The 24,992-nt window shown below is 39.0% G+C and overlaps 1 protein-coding gene across 1 annotated transcript; it reads right to left on the bottom strand.

Moving 5' to 3' along the window:
• Nucleotides 1–218: 218 nt before the first annotated feature.
• ANKMY2 (ankyrin repeat and MYND domain containing 2) lies at nucleotides 219–24,909 on the bottom strand. Its single transcript, XM_033071074.1, has 10 exons — nucleotides 24,582–24,909; nucleotides 21,340–21,404; nucleotides 13,585–13,723; nucleotides 11,717–11,815; nucleotides 9,490–9,650; nucleotides 8,144–8,358; nucleotides 6,915–7,050; nucleotides 5,089–5,217; nucleotides 3,900–4,041; nucleotides 219–1,738 (listed from the first exon to the last, which is right to left on the bottom strand). Exons 1-10 carry the CDS (start codon nucleotides 24,892–24,894, stop codon nucleotides 1,515–1,517), a joined length of 1,623 nt encoding a protein of 540 aa, XP_032926965.1. The 5' UTR covers nucleotides 24,895–24,909; the 3' UTR covers nucleotides 219–1,514.
• Between the last annotated feature and the right edge of the window lie 83 nt (nucleotides 24,910–24,992).

Genomic DNA, 24,992 nt, shown 5'->3' on the forward strand with positions numbered 1-24,992 from the left:
GAGTGGAACAGGGAGGCAGCAGCACTTCCATGTTCCCAGATCTCAGAGTGGAGGGTGACTGCAGCATGACTACAGATCTGAGTTCCAGGCAGATATCTCTTGCTTGCCAATTGTCATGAAGTTAAACTTTTATACTCAAGCTACAGGAGGCCCCTGAATGTCCCATGAGAAAGTCACCGTGTTACAGATGCAGGAAACAGAACTGCCACACAGCCCCCTTCTTTTAAAAAAATTCCCTTTATTCTTCACAATCCACTAATCCTTGAAATTAAAACACAGGTACATTCCCTGCACAGGTGCATTTATGTATTATCACTCCTACAGTTTTCTGAACATTAAACAAAAACTTTCAACATATTAAAGAGTAAAAAAATTAATAGCGTCTTCCCTCTGTTTTGAGGATGGTCCTTACTCCTCTAGTTAGAAAAATACTGTCATGTTTAAACATCAGTGATTCAGTTGACAATAAGACAGTCTCCAATTGTGCCATCCTTACGCAGCAAGTGGCATTTTCAGTTGTGGCATTCCCACTGGTTTCATGAGACACAGAAATAAATCTGAGTGAAAAACAAAGTTGAGGGAAGCTATTTTCTAAATCTGGTATTTAGCTGAAAGCCAAAGTGAAATCCCAGTTGTACCAATGCACACATGAATTTTCTCATCTAATTCACTGAGACCAGTTCAGCCTGAAAAATATTAAGCATTTTTTGTAATGAAGTAGTTCATAAACAGCATCCCACTGTGCTCTAAGGCATCTTTAACTGAAAAATTATTTAGAATACATTAGTCTTGTCAGTCAAAATATTTTGAGTCATTCTGGTCTTTCCTTCATTAAACTTTGGAATATTTCTGACCAAACTAACAGTGAAATACACATTTCACCATTAGATTGAGACACCTGAAACAGCAGTTTCTTTTACTACAATTGCCACAAAATATACATTATTGTTGTGCTCTCACTAGTCAAAAAATTTACAATAATGTCATGAAAAGTTGAGAGTTCAGATGATTATCTTCAGAAACTTAATTGCTACTGAATTCCTTCAGATAAAGCTCCATAAAGTGCTGAGAAAAAAAAGCAATTTAATAGTTGGTCTTCCAGTGCTTTTAACTACAGGTCTATGTACTTGCAGAAAAAAAAACTAAATTAATTATGATTAAAATATGTTTTAAGTTTGGAAAACATGAATAATCCAAATCAAATGCTGTTCATTTTTCACTAAGTGGTTCATTAACCACAGAAACTCAAGAGTTTCACTAGGCTTATTATTGGTATACATACAGATGGATCTATGCCACTAATTTTTAGTAGATAATAAATACCTATCTTGACAATTTACGACAAAACCTGGAGTATTTATAGACAAAGTAGCCAGTATTCTATCTCTTGATGAACAGAGACACTGTCTTTTAAAGGAAATCTTTCACAAGCCATGCTCCAAGAACTAAGACATGGTCAGCATAAAAAAGTCTTTAGTACCCTTGAGAACTCTCAGTCCCTTCCTCCCCTCTTCCTACTCCTCAGAATCTTGAATTTTTTGAACATCAATGTCATCTAAGGCAGTTTCACTTTCCAATGGACTTTCAGGTTGCAGGGCTAGTGCCTCCATCTCTTTGGTAAATTCAGGTTCTTGTGTTCCATCTGTAGGATGATTTGGATCCACTTCCTTTGTAGAATCTGGACCAGGATCTGACTGTTGTTCACTTGTAGAACTACCCTCTATTGGTTGTGTTTCATCTAAACAAAAGAGAAATCACACAATTAATAAACAACTGAACTCCTTTGCAAGCAAATGTTTCTATTGTTGAGAACAATAACACTAGGATACTTTGCATCAATTACAGAAGTTATTAATTTAGAAAATTTTCATTGAAAAAACCCAAAACACTAAAGCTTTGCTTAAGTTGGTATAAAGTTCCTCTGGAACTAACCCTATACAAAGCTCTCATTAATTTATCTTCCATTTTGGCTAGACTTTTTTTTTTATTATTATTATTATTATAGAGAGGAACAGAATAGGACACTACAGTTATTTTAACTTTCAACTGAAACATGCTTTATTGACACTATTCTTATCATCAGCTTTTCAAAGAATGGCTGCAAGCCAGTTAAACACTGAGTACAGGTGAGGTTTGTTTTAAATCAAAAAGGCATGGACACAACTACATAGGAAACATTTCTGCATAAAACAGACTGAAGAAATTATGTGCTTAAAAACAATGAACCTTGGGTTGAAATGAGTCATACTAAAATTTGTAACTTGACTGCATGGAACAGAAGCAGCTGTTGCACCTTTACTCTTCAAGTAATGTTTTCTGAGAAAAAAAAGTCATTAAATAACTTTTTCCCTCTGATTCTACTAAGTATGGCTTGCATACTAGGAATTCTGAAAAGAGGGAGGGGAAAGCCTAATTTGGAGCAGTAGTTAAATCTTGGTTTCTTGTTCTCAGTTGCGATTGACAGCCAGCCAAAACCAGTCACAGCTAGCCAGCCACAACCCTGCCAAGGTCTTAGATGGCAGTGAGCTAAAAGCCTTCAGCGCAGGCTGATGTGTGAACTTCCCTGACACTCATCCCTGTACAGCAGAAATGCTTAAACTCTTGGGTTTGCTTGTAGGTGCAACTGTCACATTTTTTTTTTAAATTATTACTTTCCTGATCCTACAGGATTTGTAGGGCATATTAATAACTTTCTGAAATAAAACTGCTGTTGATATGAAATGCTCTGATACAAAGCCATTCACTAGGTGACCTGAAGCTCAGATGATTTCAGTGTCTTGCTAACAGTGCATAATCTGATAAGGTCTATAGTGTGCTGGCCATGTACCTGAATCAGTAATGAAGATTAACATGTAGATAGTGGAGTAGAAACATAAAAAAACATGTTAGCTTCCCTTTTTAGGCAGGGAAGGAGAAGAGAGATCCACCAAGATCCTGCCCTTCCCTCTGAAAAGGACACACCAGCCACTGACTCCTTCAGTAAATATGAACCTGCAAGGGCGTGTGTTCGCACCAGTGTGAGGCATCACTGTTTACAGCTCATTATGTTTTGCTGTACTAGTACACAATATATCCAGGGAATTTAATATCCTTGCCTCCAACTTCCACAGTCATCCTGATCCCATGTAACAGCAGCTCTTTGTAACAGGATCCACAGAGGAAACTGTTGAAAACTTCAATTATTACTGATTAACATCCTGTTATTTTGAGTACAGCTGAAGTGAACATTACCATTGTAAGGCAACCATGATTTTGCACAGTGCACTTCTGCAATCCTTAAAACAAAGGGAAACCCAGTAAGTTGTAAAAGTGAAAAAGTGATTTCATTCCCTCCTTTCCTATTATTTAACTTGGAGATACATGGGAAGGGGCAATATAGTATTTATTCAGTTATTATGTTTTAATTTCTTATTTCTTGAAGGGAGAAAACCACCACGAGCAGTTGGAAGACTACAGCTTGCTTTCCTCACATTCAAAGCACTCAACACAATTAACTTGATACTGTGATTATGAAGAGAAGTATTATGGGAGATTTAACATCTACATTTGCATCAACCTTTGCAACCCGAAGGAGCAGGTGGCTTGCTTATTATCCAACAAAACATAGAGAAGCATTGAAGTTCTCCACCAGCTTGGTTAAAGATCTGGATTTTGAAACAGCGCAGTGTAAATCAGAACACTTTCACTGTAGAAATCTGTGTAACTGCATCACTAAAAACACATTTGGAAAGTATAATTGAAAATTGAAAGGCCAGAATCCCAACAAACTCAGCTTTGCCGTTACGCTTCATCAAAGATTTTTCTCCCAACCTGAGCAGTTACAGTTTTAAGACCTGTTATATTGCTCTTTGTGATGCAGTTAACACAGCATTAGTTTCAGCAAGGGAACAGATTCTAACCTTTCTTTTGCTTCTTTTCTTGTTTTCTTTTCTCTTTGGCAGCTTCTAATTCTTGTTTCTCGTGAATTTCCTTCAGGGTCTTGCAGACTTTTTTGTGGGTAAACCAGTGTATTTTCTGGCAGTTCTGGTCACAGTACATCACCTGAAAGTTACCAGAGCTATCAATTCATTTTCATGTACTAAAAGAATAGACAATTTCTTTGCATTTCTTACTGCATCAAGTTAAACGTCTATATATAGCACTTAATGGTATTTTTAAAGCAATTTGTAAGGTCATATGGAGTGATTCTAATTTATAAGAATCTATAAAGAGTAATAACTCTAAACATACAGAAACTCTGTATTAACTCTAAACATACAGAAATTTTTCTCTTACTTCATTCTTAAGCATATATACTTGGAAATCCAAGTACAGTAATTTCACGACCATAAGGTGCACCAGACTATAAGGTGCACCCCCCGGGAGTCGGCAAAATTCGCAACTTTGTAGATCAGATAAGGCGCACCGGACTACAGGGCGCACTTTTTTTTTGCAGCGAGGCTCCGCCCCAAGCTCCCCCCGCGCGTTTGCTGGCCGAGGCCCCGCCTCAACCCAGCAGCCACGGGCCCCCAGGCCCACCTGTACCCGGCGGGGCCAGGGCATGCCCGCCACTGCTCCGTGCCGCCTCTCTGGGGCCGGGCTATGGCCGCCACCCCTCCGTGCCCCTTCCACAGGGCCGGGGGTGCCTCTGGAGGGGCCATCCCGCCTCCACGGGGCCGGACTATGCCTGTGGAGGGGCCGTCCTGCGCCTGTGGAGGGGCCGTCCCGCCTCCACGGGGCCAGGGTGTGCCCGCCACCGCTCCGCCCCGCCTCCACCTGGCAGCCATGGCACTACCGGCTCCCCCCACGGCTTGCAGCTCTCACTTCCGGGTAGGCAAATTTCTGAACTTTGTCAATCAGATAAGGCGCACCGGACTATAAGGTGCACTTCTGGGTTTGGGGGAAAATTTTAGTCAAAAGGGTGTGCCTTATAGTCGTGAAATTACTGTACCCCTTCCTACTTGTGAATTTCAGGCACCTTTCCCAAAAGTAGAAGGCTTGAATATCTCCAGTGCAGGCATGCATGCCATTCCTCCTAAGTCTACACAGTAAATAGGGAAGCATCCAAAATCCTCAGCACCACATGGAACTATTTCCTTTGATTCTTACCATTTTACATACTGAGCATCTTTTGTCTGCTCCCTTTCCCCCACAAGTTGTACAGAATTCAGCATCCACAAAACCCACTTGGCCAGTAATCGCTTGTGTAAGCACAGAAAAAGCTGTGGGGTCAGAGCCCTGAAAGACAAGAGGTTTTAATGAGATTAAAACCCAGCAGAGAGGAACATGCAAGGGAAGACCAGGAATGATTAACACAAGTGTCGGTCTCACTGAATCTGCTGCAGCAGTAAAAACATAAAACCAAACCACAGAATTTCAATTAACATGCACAACTTCAGATTTATCTTTAGATAAGCTTTTGTATATGAAGTTAACTTAAGCCTTGAGTTTCTGTAGTATTTCTTCTATAAGTTATTAATAACTCCATGTTCTTTACATCTGTAGATCCTATGCAGCAGATTTTTGCAGCTCAGTCTCTGTGCTGGCACACAAAAAAATGTTTCATTTGTCACTGTTGTGCTCAGTGCACACAGGTGCTACAGACCAAATGGTCAGAACTCGAAATTTTCTACTATTTAGATGTTGTTTGCAGCACCTTTCCCATGCAATGCGAGCAGTAAGCTTTAGGTAACCATACATTAGAACTGTTCTTTTGGGCAATGATGTAAATATTTGGAAAAAAACACCAAGTTGTTCTGGCTGTAAGTAATGCCTTAAACTGTTAGACTACCATGGAATATGTACAATTATAACTACTATGACAACACTGAGATGCCCAGACTAAATCCAGGTAATTGTGCAATGACAAAGGCTTCCACATAAATAAAAATTATAGTATCTCTTCCTTTCCAGTTCTGCATAATGGACAGAAATCCAATGTCATTGCTTTAAAGGCAGAAAAGACTGCAGGCTCTCCTAAGAAAAAAGCAACAGGAAGAAAAATGTTTATTCTAAAGCAAGTTGTAATGCATCACTGGGCTTATGTTTTCACACTGTGTTTATCTTCCTGGCTTAGACAAACAGTAGAGAATGCACTAAGCCTCAGGACATTTTAGCAGACCTGGAGCCACTTAAGATGGAGGCTATATTTAATTGGCTCTGAATAATCCAAACACGTCACAGGGTTGTTCCAATTCCCCAGTGTTTGTGTGTACAACATCTCACTCTCAGAGACCAGAGGGAACATGCTTAAAAAAGAACAGCCACTCTTGTGTAAAATTTATTATGAAGCAATAAATAGTCCTAAAATGAAGACTGTGTTAGCAAAGACATAAGAGGACAACTGAGGTTAGATTTTTAACTTGTAATTTTGATTTCCTAATTTAGATATAAATTTTGCTGCACATTGCATCATCTTGCCTCTCCCTCTCTGTGATAAAAGGAATCTCACAGAACGTTTCTCCTTTTTCTACCATCATATATTACCAACTTCTTGTGTACAATAGAACAAATTAATGCATTAAATCTAGGAAATTATTCAGTCTTAAACTGAATTTAGACACTGCAAAAACAGAGTGCAAATTAAACTTCTTTTTTGTCTGAATCTACCAATTCAATAAGTGAACTGGCATAGAAAAACAGACATCCCAGAGGAGGAAAAGAAAGACAGCTCAGAGACAGGAAAAAAAACATGCATCAGTTTTCTTTAAAAGCTGGGGTGTTTAAGTATTCGTTATGGGCACATGAAAAAAACACAAGTTGAAGTATTTTAGAGCATTTCGCTGCAATATGTAGAATCCAGCTACAGAGTTTAGGGACATCAAAACCCTTTCCTTAATATAATATGTTGCAGAAGCTGAGACCAAAAAGATGTCTCAGTCTGGATTTACTATGCAAGTTACTGAGAAAGGATTTTCGTGACAGGAAAAACTTACTATTTCAACAGGAGCAATACTTCTCACAAGCTGCTGGAGCAATGTAGCTTCACAATAAGGAAACTTCCGGATACTTTCTCGAATTAGCTTCTCTTGATACACAGGAAAACCATCTTTATCTCTCCCTTTCAAGAGGCTATATTTTTTTAAATGCATGTAAAATTAAGAAATCACATGGTAAATATTCAAAAACAAATATATACAGCATGCTGTACTCTGTCCCCTTTCAGATTATAGAGAATATTTCATAATAATTTGGCAACTTCATATGTTAAATGCATATGTTAAAATGCAAATGAAAGTGTCGTTATTCTAATGCACAATCATTATGAAATACACAATATATAAATGCATGCTTTGAAACCAGGACTTACTAATTCAGCCACACAGAAAGATAATCATCTGACTAAAATAAATGCTTTGTGCTGTTTAAAATTGATCATTGTAATAATAAACACTGATAAATGAACAATACCTTAAAACACAAATTCCACTTTAATAACATGTTATAGTCCTTACACCTCTTTGGCTACTGTTTTTTTATATGGATGACTGATGAACTATTCAATTTCATTATGTGAAAGCTGACTACATAATTTATTTTCAGTCTCACAGAGGATTTCAGTAAAAATTTACAGAGGCGTACAGAGAATGTGATCCTTCTAAAAGCTAGGTCACTTACTTTGATATGTAAGATCAGGCAGCTGGTTTGTAACTCAGTAGATTTCGAAGATCTGTCTAAGTGATTTAAGAGTCTAAGCCTCATTAAGAGTCTGTGGGATTTGCAGTTCTCACTTGCTTAAGTGTTTTTGAAAAAAAAAAATCTCTATCTGTATGACTGCTGGAGAGCAAAATGGCACAAGAAATGTTCCCAGATGAACCACATTGGACACTGAGAAATTCGTTTTTCAAGTCTCACTTCCCTTTTTTTTCCATCACACATTGCTGTCTGCTGCTTCATGGTGAATATGTAAATGCCAAGTTCAAATGAGTTCTAGCAAGAGCTGAAATTCTAGGAATGTTTCCTTTGTACCTTGAAAATGTCACTTCAGACAGAAAAAAGGGAGTCAGTGCCACCCTGAAGTAAATGCAGCTGGGATTATTTAACAACTTATTTGTCATAGCCTTCAGCCAAGCCAATCCAATCTATTCCTTCAGTTCTCTGCTTCCTGGTATCTGTAATGTTAGGGCATACATGTGCTTTCAGACCTCTCTGTAGAAAAACTCACCTTTTGATAAACCCATCTAGTTTATCCTCTCGCTCTTTTAAAAATGTAATACATTTCTGGAAGATGCAACTGATGTAGTGCATTTTCATAGCAAGAACTTCATTCATGTCTTTCTGCTTCATGCATTTCTCACAAATGAGATCCAGAACCCTGTAACATTTTTGCAGTGCTTCTACCTCGGCCAACAGAGGGTTCTCTTTCACCAGCAACACAATCTAGGAGAAAGATTGAAGAAAATGTAATCCACTTAAGACTTGTGCATTGGCATTAAAGCTTATATAGCTCATTGTAGATAAATTTCAGTGCAGTTTCTAATCTTCTTCTACTTCTTTCTTATGCCGTGTTCCCTTTTTTTCCCCAGTCATTATTTAGCATTAGTATTATTCAGCATACTATAATTCACATTTCCCATACAAGAAAACATTTAAAACTAAGACTGGTATTAAAAATAACAAGTTTGTTTGGGGTTTTTTCTTTTTAGAATAGAACCTAAAGAACCAAAACTACCTCTGTAAAAAGTTACAGAAACTACCATACACTATCCTAAAATCTCTTTCCTTTTCAACTCTAAAATAAATTGGGTTTGTATGATTTAAGCAGTTTCACAGAATACATCAACCTCACATAATCACGGAGTACTTCCTGTAGCCTAGTAAAGCACTGAATAAAATGTTCTAAGAGGAAACTTGTATGCTCTACTCACTCAATTAGCTGCCACTGGTGCACTACTGTCTCAGTGTACTGCAGATACCTGGCTGGAAACTGTTAAGAAATTCTGGACTTTGATTGGCAAGCCCAAGGAATTTGTATTTGAATTTAGGTGTATTCACTTCTCTGAACTACACTGGAGGAGCAAACCATAAAAGACATTATTGTCAGCAATACCCTGGGAAGTAAAATAAACATTCTCTTGCACATATTTTGAGAAACAGCAGCAATGGTAGATATTACTGTGGCAAACCAGTGACGAAGGTAGGAAGACACATGCGGAGAAAAGCATTGAGAGAACAACGAGATTTTGTTAAGATAGAAATTGTTCTATGTTTCCACCTCCAGTAGGACTGAGAAATAAAGGCAAAAAAAGACAGTTATTTATGGTTACTGATAGAAGAAATAAAAATCTCTCCACTTAAAGGTGTTAGTTCAAGATTCTGGTGTATACAAACACTGAAATAATATTTTCATCACATCTAAACATTGAGACTGATTCTTCCTCATTTTCAGAAGTAGTTGAATTAGCAGATGATACTTTTGATCTCAGTTCAACTTGCAGAAGAGCCAAATGCCTTCTGACACAAAGAAACAGCTCCCACACCAACGAACATACAATTTACATATAACTTCACCTTAACAGGATGCATATTGGTAGTAGTAATAATTTTATGCAGGGGCCCAGCTAATTTTACTGGCAGTTTTGGTTCTTTGTCTAAGCCTTGTGGTTTAGTATAGTAGTCCAGCCTTTCACGTGGAAAAAAGTTGTTGATGACAGTCACACAGTCATGTTGACCTAAAGGCACACAAGAAAAAAATCACCAGTGAAATAATAACAACAACAACAACAAAAAAGCCTAAACCCAAATCTAATACAAACAATAAAAGTGAGAATTACCCACATGCAAAGGAGCCTTGAATGATATATTTTGCACTGCAAAGAGGCAACTCTTGTCATTCTCTCGTGTGTAGCTTTTATCTTCAGTAAGTGTTATTAACGTACTGACTCCCAGCAGGGAATGCCCTCATGAAAATTCATTTTGAACATCCTGTCTGCTTCCTGCATCTTATTTCCCTAGTAAGCCACAACTAAGAATAGTTATTTCTCTCCCAAATTATACTATTCTAGTAGTCACATAATGGTGTTATAAATATTGAAGGTAAGATTTTTCACTTTGTACTTTTAAAATTAATGACACTTGCATTGAGACTCCTAAGTTTTCAGACCTGAAGCAGATATTACGGTATTAACTTATGGTGGGAGAAGTTATAAGATTAGAGTTTACCAAAAATAAAAGGACTGTAATGAAAGTAACAAGATGAGAAGTTACACCCTCTTCTTGTTTTCAACATCTGACAATACAATGGATTACTTGATTAAAGGGAAAATAAAACTTATCTTTTCTAGTCCAGGACCACATTCTTTAAATTGATTAATTTGTCTTGGCACTAATCCTATAATCAGTAGAAGACATAGCCAACCAAATTCCAGCATTTAAAATCCTCCACTGTTTTAGAAGAGACAGCTCTGAGCTAATAGAGCACAGTATAAGACAAATGACAGGGGAAGAAGTATCCTCACTTCCCACACACAGACAGATGAATTAATGTGGATTGGACAAAGAATAAAAAAAGGATCAGGAATAGATTACAATGTGCAGACTTTGACAGAGTAGTGTATCTCAGTATGCCTGAAAATATTTGTGCTACCTTGGTGATGTGATGAGATTTTAAACAAGAATTCTCAAAAATTGTGTTGGAGATAATATTCCCCATTCACTCCATAGAGCATCACATTGGAAAAGACTCCAAATCCAAAGGATAATTAATAGGAATAGACTTTTCTCATACATTAAATGAATAGTTAGGGTTCTGCTGCTCAAATCTCAAGTGAGCAATGTCAGCCTTTTCTTCTTTAAAACAGCAGAATGAGATAGATGGAACCTGAAACTTAGCACTAAATCACTATTCAAGGAAGTAAATCTAAAATGTCAAGGTTGGCTTGAATTCAGAACACCAAAAGGACTTGAAAGGGAATTATCAGGCATTTAAACACCATGAGAGGGTTGCATTTGAAAGAAAATACAGTGAGAGAAAGTTCATTTTTGGTTTTTGGGAAGCAATAGCTGTGCCATTGAAAATGACTCCATTTAACTTAATAATATTTTATCAATTCTCCTTGCTAGAGAAGAAGTGGAACATTAAGTCAGGAACTTAGTATTGTCAAGGAGGGTAAAAATATAAAAGGGGCTTATTAAAAAAAAAAAAAAGACAAAAAAAAAAGAAACACAACAACAGCAAAAAAGCCTGTTGCATGTTTTGCCATAGATAATTCTCCATGCTGGAATGACAAATCTTTATCTTGTTCTTGTGAAGTTCAGGTCAGTAAGTGGTGACTACCTCAGAAGAGGTTCCAAGACTTCTCCCTCTCCCAGAAGCTGGAGAAGGGCAGGAGGTGGCTTGCTGCCGGCACACAGATGCAAAGCCCAGCTGAGCTCCTGAATCCTGGCACTATGGAGTCCTTTCCTACAAGGGAAGCTCCAATCAGCACTTGGTGCTGCACTTTGGACCCCTCCAATGAAACCAGCTTCCTCCTACTATTCCCAAAGTGGTGATATTGCAAAAACTTACACACATGAACAGTAGCACCTGTTCTCACAGGTAAGATCATTTGTGTTTTTAGGAAATTAAACATGGGAATAGAACACAAATTGACTCTTAAATGATGAGATGTGGAAAACAAAGCTCAACAACGTGTCAGTTCAGAACAAGTCATTAAATAATGTTTCTCTAACAAAAAGCATCAGAATCTAACACTTTACTTCTTTAGGAGTTTAGGAAATGATAGTATTTTCATCTTACCCACAAAAGCAGCCATCTGAGCTGCTGTCCTTCCCACAGAGTTGACAACATCAGTTTCTGCTCCAGCTTCTAACATCATCCAGGTGATTTCTTTATTTCCTGAATTTGTAAGAAAGATAGGGGGAATAAGCAAGGACAAATCAGAACTTTTAATTCTCTGTGCTTCAGAAAAACATGTACTGAATTTCTTAAAGGCCAGGAACAACACTGAGGAAAATGAATGTTCCTAATGTTGTTATTTTAAGCATGGATTAAGAGAAAGGCATGTGCTTATTTAGAGTTCCAGCTGGTGTAACTCTGCTCTCTGTAATGCACAATCAGCTTCCCATGGAGCTTATGGGAGTCATACTCATGTAGCTACACTGGAGCTTGGTCCCTCTGGAAAGCAGTATAGAGGGAAATTCTACTAATCTAGTTTAACAGTTCAACTATATTCGCTTTTCTTAGAAGAAAAACACATTCAGGACTATGATGTAGCAGGAACACAGTGAACAGAACAGACTGTTCCTTTCTCCACAGTGGGAAATGGGTGTTCAGACTGGGCTAAATACCAAGTAAAATGAAGCTAAAATTTGATGGGAAGATTAGATGACTTAATTGGTGCCCTTCAGAGACTAAAATAGGACACTTGTCACCACTTCTGCTGGTTTTGCTTTCAAAGGTACTCTTACTTTAACAGTTTTTGTGCAGATGCTAAGTACAGAAAAGTGAATACAAAAAGGGGATGGTGGATGAAAATGAACATTTAAAAACAAAGTCACTGCGTCAGTAGTGCTCATGCACTTTTGTGCTCAGAGACAACAGATCCTAAAGTCAACATTCAGATGCTTTCACACCCAGGATGACAGGTTAAAAGCTCAGCTATGAGAAAATGGTAAAAATCCAACATTTTCCATAAAGCTGCAGTCATTTAACAGCCTTTAAGAGTCTGTTCTCATGAATTTGCTGCAGCTGTGATATTGCTCAATACCACAAAACACTGGAATTTCCCAGATCTTTTTACCAAATTTGTAGCTGAAAAACAATCTAATGATCTAGATAAGGTTCATACACACATATAAGCCTTTTTTTTTTATACTTACAATGAAAGAAAGCAGTTTAAACTCTACCTGCTAAGAAACCTGACTCCCCTAGAATCACATTTTTGGGAAAACCTAAGTGGCCTAGTAAAGAAGATACTTAAAATAACTTAACATTCCCGAATCGATTTTATTCCCCAGAAGGAACAATGTTTTAATGTAGTGTCTTTTTCTCACTCCAGGAAATTACTGTTCCTGCCATCAGGGAAAAATAATAGCAAGAGGAAAGCTGCAAACCATCACTTGAGACAGGAGAAGATATATACAGCTATAAGTGCTCTCGTTAAAAAAAAAGAAGAATGAAAATTATTGTGGCAAAACATGTTTTTAAAACTTACAAAATACATTTTTAAAAGTCTACATGATAGTTGGAAAAATAACGTAGGAGAAAGACAAAATTTGAAAAATGCTGGATTGAGAAGTCTCAAATATTACCAAAAGCTACTGCTGCACCATCCTTATCTGTGTAACATTGTCAAAGTAAACAGAATGTATCCCACTGCACAAGAAAACTGTCCCAGGAAAGTGAACGTTGAGATCTCTAACAAACAGGACAAAGTATGTATGCCTCAAAATGCTGAACAAAATTGATTTTTATATGAGCCTGAACAGCGGCTCTCTTGTTGCACTGCCCACAGGATTCTACTGGTCATGACATAGTTGCATGGTTCACATAAATAAGAACAAACCTGAATAATAAAAGCATATCAACACATTAACTTATGGTAAATTGTACCCATTGATATCATAAAAATCAATAAAAGTGATCTGAGTTTAGTAAAAAGTTACCTGAAAGTCCAGCAAACATCAAGGCAGTGTATCCATGCTCGTGTTCATTGCAGTTTACATCAGCTCCGTGTCTCAAGAGCAATCTGCACATGTCTACCTTCCCTTTGTAAGCTGCGTGCATCAGAGGGGTCATGCCATGCTGCCAAAAGAAAGCACAAGCAAGTAGCATAAAAAAAATAATGTTACATCTCTTGATCTTCATACCACTGATCATTTTTACTTGGCCATACATATTCAATATAACTACCAAAGCCTGACATAGTCTTTTGTTTACAAAAACCTCACAAAATCTCAATGAAAAAATATGGTTACTAACATGCAGCACATTTCCATGCCAGTTATCTGATTATGTTGTGCTACAGATTTGAAAACAGAGCAGTGTTTAACAAATTAAAACCATTTACAGTCAATTTATCATTGTCCTTTCATGTAAGATGTTAGTGTTGAAGACAACTAATGTTTCTGCTAGTTGGAAAAGCTTAGTTTAGAAAACTTGTTAGCATCCTATGTTATTCTTTTCTCCCCTGCTGTGGCTTATATGATAAGTAGCAAGAAAATTAGAAAAAGGCTGTTGTTATTTTAAACGTTACAAAGATTTGCAGTCTCTGAAACCCATCTTGCTCATTTTTAGTCATGATTTCTGGTAATTTTGCCATCCACCTCTCTCCCAATTCTCCATCCTTTTGGCATTGTGTCCATGATCAGCCAAAGCTCTGAAAGCCCTCATAAAGACACACAGCTCTTGTCAGACTGTTACAAACCTGGCTGCTTTGATCAACTGCCCCAGTACAAAAAGGATTTGCTTCAGCATGGGAGGACTGAGGTGTGATTATAAGTGCTAAGCTGGGCAAACCCCAGAGGAAATTTTCAGAACTAGGATGAACTGTTAGTGCAGGCTCTCTCCCTGTGCACTTTCAGAATATAGTATGCTTTTTCCAATATGCTGTTTATTTTCATTGAACATCAGGTTAGGATTCATGTTATGAGCCAAGACACTTTAATTGCCCAAGAACACCCTCCAACACTGCAGACCAGGGAGAGTGCTTTAGTTTGTCCCTGAAGAAAATCAAAATGGCATTCTGTTCCTTTATTTGCCAGCCAAGGCTATGTGCTTGAGTCCATTCATGTACACCACTACTGCAGCTCTGTAAATGCCTGGTAATGTGACTGTAATTGTCAGTTTGAGCCTTCACGTATTTCTTGTTTCAATTTATGACTGAGTGAAACCCAAGTAAGTTTAATTTAACAGCATAATTTTAAAAAAAATCTAAAGGTGAGGGATATTGGAAAAGTTAAAAGTATAATAATTTTAAGGTATTACAGTTTCATTACTCTCCATCCTAACTGGAAATAATAAAAAGTGCTTACTTGATGCATTTTATTTTAGCAACCCACAAATTTTAGTAAACTGCAATATAAACTGGCAGTAAAGAAACAAAATACTTAAAGAGATCACTTCATGAATATGGAACAGACTGTTTTTGCTAGATTTCATTTGGGGTATCACAAAAGTTGAATTAAGACTTTCTGTCCTACTATATAAAACATATTTTATTACATTTCATAATGTTACATCAAAAGCAATTTTACAGGCCAGTCCCAGTCTGGAGTCACAGCAGGGATTTGTCTCCTTTAGAAGCACAGAAAGGTACTGCAGTAAGGGAATATAAACACAGCATGGTTTCTGATGGGAGAAAGAATTTTTAGAAAACAATGACTGTTAAGTTTGGTTATATCTTGAAAGACAGTTGTTTCAACTAAGATCTGAAGGCTATATGAGAAAGTAAAGAACTGGTTTTGTTTTATCCTCTCCTCCAAGAAAACTGTTTCTAAAATCCTTTGATTAATTTTGGAAGTGTCAGGCTGTGGTGTGGATCAAAAAAAAAACACATCAGGCAGAAAATATGTGGTCAGATGCTATAAAATTTGATTTAAAGTCACATTAATATAAGTTTTTCACATTCACAGCAAACAAAACAGGGTCAGGTTAGATATAAGTTTATCTGGAAATGTTTGGTATCCTGTATTAATGTCCCTATACTGAAATTGGGTTGACTGCAAATACTTTTCTCAGAGGTACTTCTCTCATCTCTGTTTTCTCACAGATGGCATTTGGATTGTCAATACAACAAACTTAAAAGACAAAACTTGCAGATGGCTTATTAAGCATTCAGATGAAACAAATTTTGTTCCACTACGAAACGTCAGATGAAGGATCCTTTTTCTAGCAGTTACCATGCAACATTCTTCTGACCAAAAAAACTGAACTTTTTCATCTTATTCCCCAGGACAAAAATGAATCCTTCCCAGGCTTTTTTTGCAGATATGATACATGGTAACATCTCTTCTCTTCTGCACGGCTGTAAGTATCCCCTGTATGTCTACCATACAAGAGGAATAGAGTTCACAGTGCCTCTAAAAATTACCTGGCACTTCTCTTGGCTGGATTCTCCAGCTTACCGACCAACAAGGCCTCCCTGGCAGAAGGCTTTTGGCACAGCCAGCCTGGCCATTACAGAGCATCTTTCCCAGTTCCTCACGTTGAAAATAACCCAAAAGCAGACTGAGGAATGGGATTCCAAGAACTGCTGCCATGGTGGGGAAGTCAATTGATTAAAAAAAACCCAAACATGGCATTTGAGTACCAGAACCTGGGAGGGGTTGGACTCCACCACCAGACACAGAGGAAGAAGAAAGCAGGTCAATCTCTCTTCAGCATCCAGCCAAGGTTTGCTCGAATGGGATGAATAAAAACAAATTTATAAATATAATAAACTGGAAAAGCAACCTTCTGCCTCCTAGGAGCTACAAACGAAGTTTCCAACAAAACTCCTCCTCAACCTCCCTCAACCAGAGGATGGGGAAATACAGGACAGCTAGAGAACAAGAAGTGGGACAAACAAACAAAAAATACACAAACTATCTCCCAATCCAGTGACATGTACATATTTGGCACAAAACCTCTCCATTTTGTGAACATTTACATTGATACTGACTTCTAAGAACACAGACATCACGTATATCATTTTGTGGATAACACGATGACAATTCACCACAGAAATCGCCACATAAATCTGTTAACCGAGTGAAAAGTGCAATCCAAGTGCTCCCAGCATTCCCATCCTCACTTCCCCTTTTTTCTCAACCTTGTCAAGATGTGGTGGCATACAGGCTGGATCACACTAGAGCAGTCCCTCAGCAGGTACTGGGGTACACTAAGACATTGCACACGTGAGTGTCAGCTATTTAAATAGAGTGGGAAAAGTGAAAAAAAAGGAAAGGGCTGTCAAAACCCTAGCTGAAAAACTGCTGCAGACACATGCCAGCAATATTAAAGCATTCACCTTTCCCTTTCCCAGCTCATTTCCCAATGAGGAACACAGGCTCACATAAACACAGAAAGAGCGTCTTATTTTACCCTTTAGATTCAGGCAACAGTTTAAGTCAGAAAATTATAAACAAAACACATAACTCTAGGTTTGGCTTTTACTTGAGACAGTATTTGGGACAGTACTAAAAATTATGTATAAAGAACAGGTGCTACAAGGCAGAAATACTTGTTGATATATATCTTCAAAATCAACTCTCTGGTACTGAATGTTGCTAGTCTAGAAATACAACAATACAACTCTTTCCTGGATGAGAAAGCCTTTAAAAATGTCACCCTTCAAGCTTTTGAATAAGATTGCCCTTACACATCTTAAATTTCCTAAAAGCAGGATTTGGAAGGAGGGCAACAGTTACATGCACAAATGATTTTAGCTGTAGCTAAGTATGGACTAATTAAAATACGAAATACTATTCAGAAAGTGTCGATCACAGCTACAGTTCTCCTTTATAGTCATCCTGCTCAGCTGCTGGTTTTCACATATGTAACACATTAGATTTCTCTGATGATCTTTCAGTTCATCTGCAGTGATGAAAAATTAAAGCCTAAATCAATCAGCAACCTGAATTGAAACCAGATAATTCCTACTAGCAGTGGAATTTTCTTTGATTTGCATATTTTGAAGTACTATGTAAAAAACATCAAAAGACAAAACTCTTCCTCTCAACAAAGGCCAAGGATCTGGGCATTTTCTGCTAGCATATAGCAAGCTAGATTACCTAAGAACCTTCCACTGAACATACTCAGTATGAGTGAAGTTACACTCATCTCAGCCACAAATAAGCAGGCTGCTGCTGTAATTCCCAGGAAGTGCTCAGTTCTGTAGCATGGGGAAGGGGACTGTTTCTAAATGATGTATTATGGAACTGAACAGTTCAATTACCAAACTAGAGGAAAGAAGAAACACTGCTAATGCTAGATGATAGTTCTCTATGTAAGAAAATTATGAAAAACCTTACAGTTATCTTAAATAGAGAAAAAATATGTACTTTTTAGGTCAAGTCTGTTGCCTTGATCTGCAGAAAATAACTACAGTGCTCCTTTGCAACCTTAACTACCAACAGGACCAGAGGAAACTTCCACAGCTGGAAAGCCCATGCGCTTCCTTGAGCCTGCTCTTCTATAACAATCTGAAATATTTTAGCCACATGCTGCAGATGGAGTTCACGTCAGCAAAGTGCTGACAAAAAGTCACAATATTTACAAGCTCTGCAGTCTCAGTAAAAAGTCCTGAACACTTTCTCCCATACTAAGTTTCCAAAAAAAACACTCCCTTTAAAATAGGACAAAAAATTACTAAGCACTGTGCATTTAAGTTAAATATATTTGTGTTTATTTTACATCCATTTCTACAGCCCATGTATTTGTCCTAATGTCTGAGGACATCTGAACTTAAATGTCCCTGGAGTTTCACAGTTGCAAAACTGTTAAAGACCAGTTTTGCAGAATAGCCACTGCATTTCTTTGTTTTCACGAAGACAGTGATTAAGCCTAAACATCCTTCTTTTCTCCATCTACCTAAATCTACAAAGACACAACAAAACAATTTATTTGGTCAGAAAGGGTGTTGAGAAAAAACAGGACTGTATCTGCTGGATATCTCCAACCTTCTGGAAGATGGGCATCTGGGAAACTCATTGGAGTGAAGGAATCTTACTCTGTACTGATGCTCCCAGCAGAGCTTGGAAGAGAGCAGAAGGTGAAGTGTATGAGGGAGTCTTGGAATAAGGGCAGGAAAAGCAAGCAGACTTAGAGGAGTAATTTTTTATTTCTAAATACAGGTACCAACAGCAGAGGCAATGCTGAAATACTGCATCCAGCTCAGATGTATGTTTTTAAAGTAAGAAGTTGAAACAACTGGAAAGGATTTGAAAAAGAGCCACTGTTATAGCTCACTTGCTGCAGAATCGTAACTACAGGCAAGATACTTAAAAGGTCACTGCATCTGGAAGATGTTAAAATGTGACTTGGTCCTTGTCTAAAGGTACACAGATAAAAGACAGCTGATTGTTAGTAGTTTTTAATCTACAAGAAAGCAGATCCAATCAGTTAGAATATATGGTCAAACCAAAAATGAAAGAACAGATTATGTGTGGGGTTTTTTTATGTTAGAAAGTGCACTATATACCAGCCTGCTTCTGGATGCTGTGAGTTCTTTAGCCTGAAATTATTAAATTGTGATTGCATGCTTGCTGTACCACAGCCAGAAGAGAGAATGACATTAAACTTATTTTATTAATGTTAATAAGTAAGGAAGCCCTGAAGACTGAATGCTTAGGTATTGAAGTGGGAGCTCAATTCAGTTAGGAACTCATTTCCATCCTTAAAGACTTTTTCACATGAGAGAATCCACAGAATAAAATAAGTAGCAGTAGTAATATAAATGTCAGTTTCAGGATAAGCAGCTAAGGTAACAGAAAAAAAATAAGACCTGATGCACTGAGAGCAGTCTCCAGTTGTAGCACCAACAAATAACAGATGAAGCTGATGTTCAATTGGGATTTCACACACTCTTACTTATGTATAGATATTATAATAACACATTGGAGCAAATATGGCTTATAAAAGAAAAATTGTAGAGCTGATATGACTGATGGATTTAAGAAACCTAAACAAACCTGAACCCTTTCCTGTTTAATATGCATGATTACACACCATTCTTGGGGATAAAAAGAAGTCTACAAGAAGTCCAATGCATGAACTTTTAAAGTTTTATGGGCCTTATGCATATTTAGTCAGATGTGAGCCTTAGGCAAATACTGTTAATACTATTTCTACAACAATAGCCTGAGGCATAATGTGGATATGGTTTCTTTGAATAAGCTGCATCCTCTTAACACTAATCCTGGATGTTGCATTAACACTGCAGCAAGGCTGCCATCATTCAGCATGACTTCAGCAATTACACGTAAGGAAAACCTTTTGATGCCCATACAACAAAGCACACTTGCAAGCATACTTATATTGCATCTTGGGTTCCCAAAGTTTACTGTAAAGCTTAGTTTGACTAGTTTAACAGAAATTTGTTGACATTCATACAATAGAAATTCAGGTTTTGTATTTAACTTAAGAACAATCAGAACACGGATCTTTTGGCAGAAAAAAAAAGGCTAACAATACCTCATGAAGATATCTAGAAAAAAAAAGAAGTGGCAATTTTTCTCCATTGAGCACTCATAAGACCACATCTACAATAGACCCTGTCCCACTTTGAGCCTTCCAGTGCAACAAAGACATGGATAAACTGCAACAAAATCAATGGAATACCACCACTACACTGCAGGAACCTGAGCACTTGTGCCGTGAAGAGAGGCTTCAGGAGCTGGGCTTGCTCAGCCTGGAGAAGAAATGGCTTCGGTGGGATCCAAGAGAAGCCTGCCAGAGCTATCAGGGAGATCATTGGGAAGACAGACTCTTCACTTATGGTGGTAGGAGGGCAAGACGCACTGAGCCTAAGCTGAGGTTCAGACATAAGTAAAACACTTTTTCACTGTAATCACTGTAAGAGAGTAGAACAAGTTGCTCAGAAATATTGTGCATCTCCACCCTTAGAGATTTACAAGGCCAAACAGGTCAAAACTCAGAGCAATCTCAACCCTGGAGCTGAAGCTGCCTTCAGCCAGAGGTTGAACTAGATACACTACCAGAATTTCCCAGTGATTCCTATGAAATTATAAAGCTCAGAAAAAAACACAAATTAACATCTAAATTTATAAATTACACAGGGATTTAACATATATGATGGAGAATTAGTTTTGTTTGCATGTTACATTTCATATTAATGTTGCATGCTTTAGAAAAACATTGTAAAAAGAAGAAACATGAATATCAGGTAACATTCCTTTCTCCACGAACTTATTCCCATCTCCAGGTAGCACTTCAGGATTTAATCTTCTACATGTCTACCTCACCCACCTGTATAAAAGGCTGTAGTTCCATTTCTGATTGAGCTACTCACCCTCCAAATATGTTAATGGTTTGGCAAAGACAGGGCTTTGGGCAATGCTGTGTCTGCCACACAGACACTAAGCAGAAGGACTACTGCTTGTGAAGGTGACAAGAAGTTAGGGAGTACCCCATGTGTTTTGCTGCAGGGTTTATCTTTCCTTACAAAGCTCATGCTGGAACTTGAGACAAAACACAGTTCAGTCCTTTAAGTACCTTAATTTTTAAACTTTCTCAAAAAATACAGTAAGAACTCTTCAAAGGTTCATTATTCAGCTGCAGGCTGGAAATATCTTGACAACTCTGATTTTCAGGGCTATAGCAATTGCTGTTGGAGCAATGTTATTTAGCAACACGAAGGCCTTCAGACTTAGCATTTTCCTTATTAAACTCAGCACAAAGTTTGCACAGTTTTGCAGTACCTCATCCAGGCAATTGACACGGACATTCTTGTTCCCCAGTAGCCTTCCAGCTTCCTCGGTGTTTCCTTTGATTAAAAAGACACAAAAAGAAAAAAAAGGGGGTGAGAAATAGAATAAACTGAGAACCTGGAGGAAAATGGTCATTTCCATTTCTCATTAGAATCAAAATCTTTGTATGTTAACTGCTTGGGATGTAGATTAACCATCAATAAATTAACTGCACTTAGTGAAGAAGCCTAGGAATAAACAGTGTTATGTTCTAGAAGCTAAAAGACAAGAACGCACAACATCAAAGAACAGTTGGAAAGCATGAACTATAAGTAAACATCCATCTTTTGTGCAATAACTGACCTACACACACAGGAATGCGACACTCACGTCTCATCATAAACAGCACATGAACAGCTCTGAATTAGTATAATGATACTGAGCATTTTAACACATTTTGCTCTTTTGGAGCACCTTTTGTCTAAAGGAGCTGTCTATATTCTCAAAAAAAAATTTACCCCACTTCAAAGACTTTTTTGTTTGAATGAAACCTGCTTTATCATTTACTCACATCATTTTTCCTGTTTCAATTTGAAATTTGCAACATATCACATTCACAGGAGTAGAATGAATTTGCTTCAGAGAATAGAGAAGAAATGACAAGGACCCAGGTATCTTGATTGTTGACATTTCTAAAAACCGCCAAACACATAAGTAAACTGAAGTCTGAAAAAAAAGTGCCAAGAAAAACAGGCTACATCTGTTTTTCAATTCCTTACCAAAATCTTTTTGGCTAAGCCACAGGTCTAAGAACCTGATATAAAGCCCATTGAAGACTATTCAGATATTGCCAATGCAGCTTCTACAGGCGAAGAATATTGCAAGAGTCTGAGTTTGAAGAATATCTATCGCAAATTAACAGAAACTTCTAATAACTGATTTAATCATAAGCAAAGCTCTTTCAGCAGTGATGTGCTTAATAAAAATAAGCACGGCATCCCTTATTTTAATGATTTTTATGTTCACCTTCATTCTTTCAGAAGGAGGTAACCATCTAGCAATTCTTCAGCAAAATAGCTCTTGCAACTTCAGTTTTGGCTAAAAATCCCATTAAAGTACTAGAAATAATTTCTTTCCATAAGGCCTTTTTGTGTGGTTTAACCACACTACAGGAGTTTAAGCCATTTTTCTTTTAATTTACTAATTTGAGGAAAAAAAAAGACAATCACCTGAGTCATCTCACACACTTGAAAAAGACCCCTGACTGACAGTCAGGGAACCATCCACTACCTTACTCCCCCAGACATACACATATTCTAAATATGTTAGAAGCTTCTTAAGAACTGGATCAGTTTTCAGAGGAACATCCCAGCCAAAGAACAAGCATCAGTAAGAGAAAGTCTTCAAGTCGTGATCTTCAAGTAAATTTTAATACAAACAAAGCAAAGTCGCATTTACAAACTCAGAGTTCTGTATGACAAAACACTGAAGGATTTTCAAACAAGACACTAAACTGATGTAAGTCAGACTTCTAGAATTGGCCAGAGCTAAAAGTCCTCATAGTGGTGGCATGGTAGGAAGCCAAGAGGTATCAGGCAGCAGCTGAAATTAAAAGAAGCTTCAGACTGGATACAAGGAAAAACATTTTCATTATGAACCCAGTAAAGCAAAGAGATTGCCCAGAGACACTGTATAGCCTTCCTCCTTGGAAGTTTTCAAGACTTGATGGGATAAAGCCCTGAGCAATCACATCTGACCTCACAGATGATGTGTTTTGAGCAGGAGGTTGGCCTAGAGATCTCCTGAGGCCTCTTCCAACCTGAATTATCCCATGACCCTAATCAGAGGCATTAGGTAAGTTAGACAGAGGTGTCTGCAAGACTAAGATCTGCAACTCTGTTAAAGTGAGTCAATGTAACTGGCTCTGGTCCACAGGAAATTCACTGCTGACTGTCCTATGCTTGTGTCTCTGACACACAGAAACGTTTTAACACAACTGAGTGAAGCACCAGAAGCGTAGTAAAACTTTCACGGGTTCAAACTGCTTGGAAACTACATATCGAAATGTATGGAACACGAAGCAGTTTTAGCTTACCTCCAGCTAATGGATATTGCTTATGATTTTCAACATACCAGTCAGAGGATAACTATTTGGTCTGGGTTATGAAATTCACATTGCTAGACCAGGAAACCCAAATGACAGAAAGTTCCCCTGATAACAAGCACATGTGCCAGATAGTGCGATGAAACCGCGACACTCACATGAAATGTAAAATCACAGAATGGGTCAGGTTAGAAGGGACCACAGTAGTCTGGTTATCTGGTTCAACCTCCCTGCTAAAGCAGGCTCATCCTAGAGCACATGGCAGAGAACGACATCCAGACAGTTCTTGAGTATCTCCAGTGAGGGAGACTCCACAACTTCTCTGGTTAATCTGTTCTTGTGCACAGTCAACTGCACAGTAAAGTTCTTCCTCTTATTCAAGTGGAATTTTCTGTGCATCAGTTTCTGCCCATTGCCTCGTGTCCTGCTGCCTGGCACCACCGGGAAGAGCCTGGCTCTATCATCTTGACACCCTTCCTTCAGATGGACATTGATCCCCTCTCCTCTCTCTAAGAGGACAGTACAAGATGGTATAAGGGATAGTAAAACAGAACATCATAAGGGATAAGAGGTGCACAACACCCCAAACAAGCTCAAGTTCTGGTAATGTGAGAATAACGTGTCTGCAAAGACGCCCTGCTGTGGCAACAGCACGTGGAGATAAGTTACAGCACGCTAGACGACTAGATTACCCCCAAGAAAACGTTGGGGTTTTTTTCTGGCAGTGGACATTAATACCAATATTTATAAATATCAACAAACATTGTCAATAAGATGTAAGCTTTCCTCGGCAGAGTTAGACCCGCCCAGCTGAGCTGCCCCAGCTCGACTTCACCGCAACGCGCCCCCCTCTGTACTCCCTGGGTGCCGCGGGCCTGCCCGAGAGGGCGGTAAACCATGGGAACATCCACTCTCCCCGGCAGGGAGAAGGGCGACGGCCCGAAGGCGGGGCGGGAAGGCAGGCGGCCCTCAGCCCCAGGACCTGAGGAGCGCGGCCGGGAGCGGGGGGAGCCCGCGGCGAGCGGCCGGTAACGGCGCCTCACCCGCCGCCCCAACGTGCGGGACACCAAATCCCTCCCGGGGCACGGCCAGCGGGGCCCGTGGGAGCTGCGGCCCGGGGCCGCGAGAGGCGAGGGCCGGGAGGGCTCACCTGTGGCGATCACTGCCAGCAAGTCCTTCTCCTCCGCGCTCAGGTCGCCTTTCCTGGGGGGAGCCATCGCGGCCCCCGCGCACGGTAAGGCGGGATCAGCCCGGGACGGCGCCCGCAGCACCCCCGACCGCGGCACCGCCCCCTCCCCGCTCCTCACGGAGCCTTCCGCCCGCAGCCCCGCCCTGCCGGGGCCGGCTGCGGGGCGAACCATTCCTGCCCAGGGATGGGGGTCACTGCGTGCCAGCCTCTCGTCCTCCACCAGCTTCCCACCCGGTGCTGTTGGAGGGAAGGAGTCCTTCTGCTCTTGTTCCATGTTTTCAAGTTGAGAAATACATTCCTCTTTTCTTTTGTCTCCCCTTTCTGGCTTCTCCGCGGCTCATTCGTTCCTCCCCCCCGGGGAGGTGCCGGGAG

Source organism: Catharus ustulatus, chromosome 1 (genome assembly GCF_009819885.2).
Source record: "Catharus ustulatus isolate bCatUst1 chromosome 1, bCatUst1.pri.v2, whole genome shotgun sequence".
NCBI lineage: Eukaryota > Metazoa > Chordata > Aves > Passeriformes > Turdidae > Catharus > Catharus ustulatus.

Coding starts and splice junctions, on each gene's coding strand:
- ANKMY2 (XM_033071074.1), bottom strand. CDS start 24,894: ATGGAACAAGAGCAGAAGGACTCCTTCCCTCCAACAGCACCGGGTGGG. Junction 9,651..11,716: donor TCAGATGGCTGCTTTTGTGG/GTAAGATGAAAA, acceptor GTGTGCCTTTAG/GTCAACATGACTGTGTGACT. Junction 4,042..5,088: donor GATGCTCAGTATGTAAAATG/GTAAGAATCAAA, acceptor GGTAACTTTCAG/GTGATGTACTGTGACCAGAA.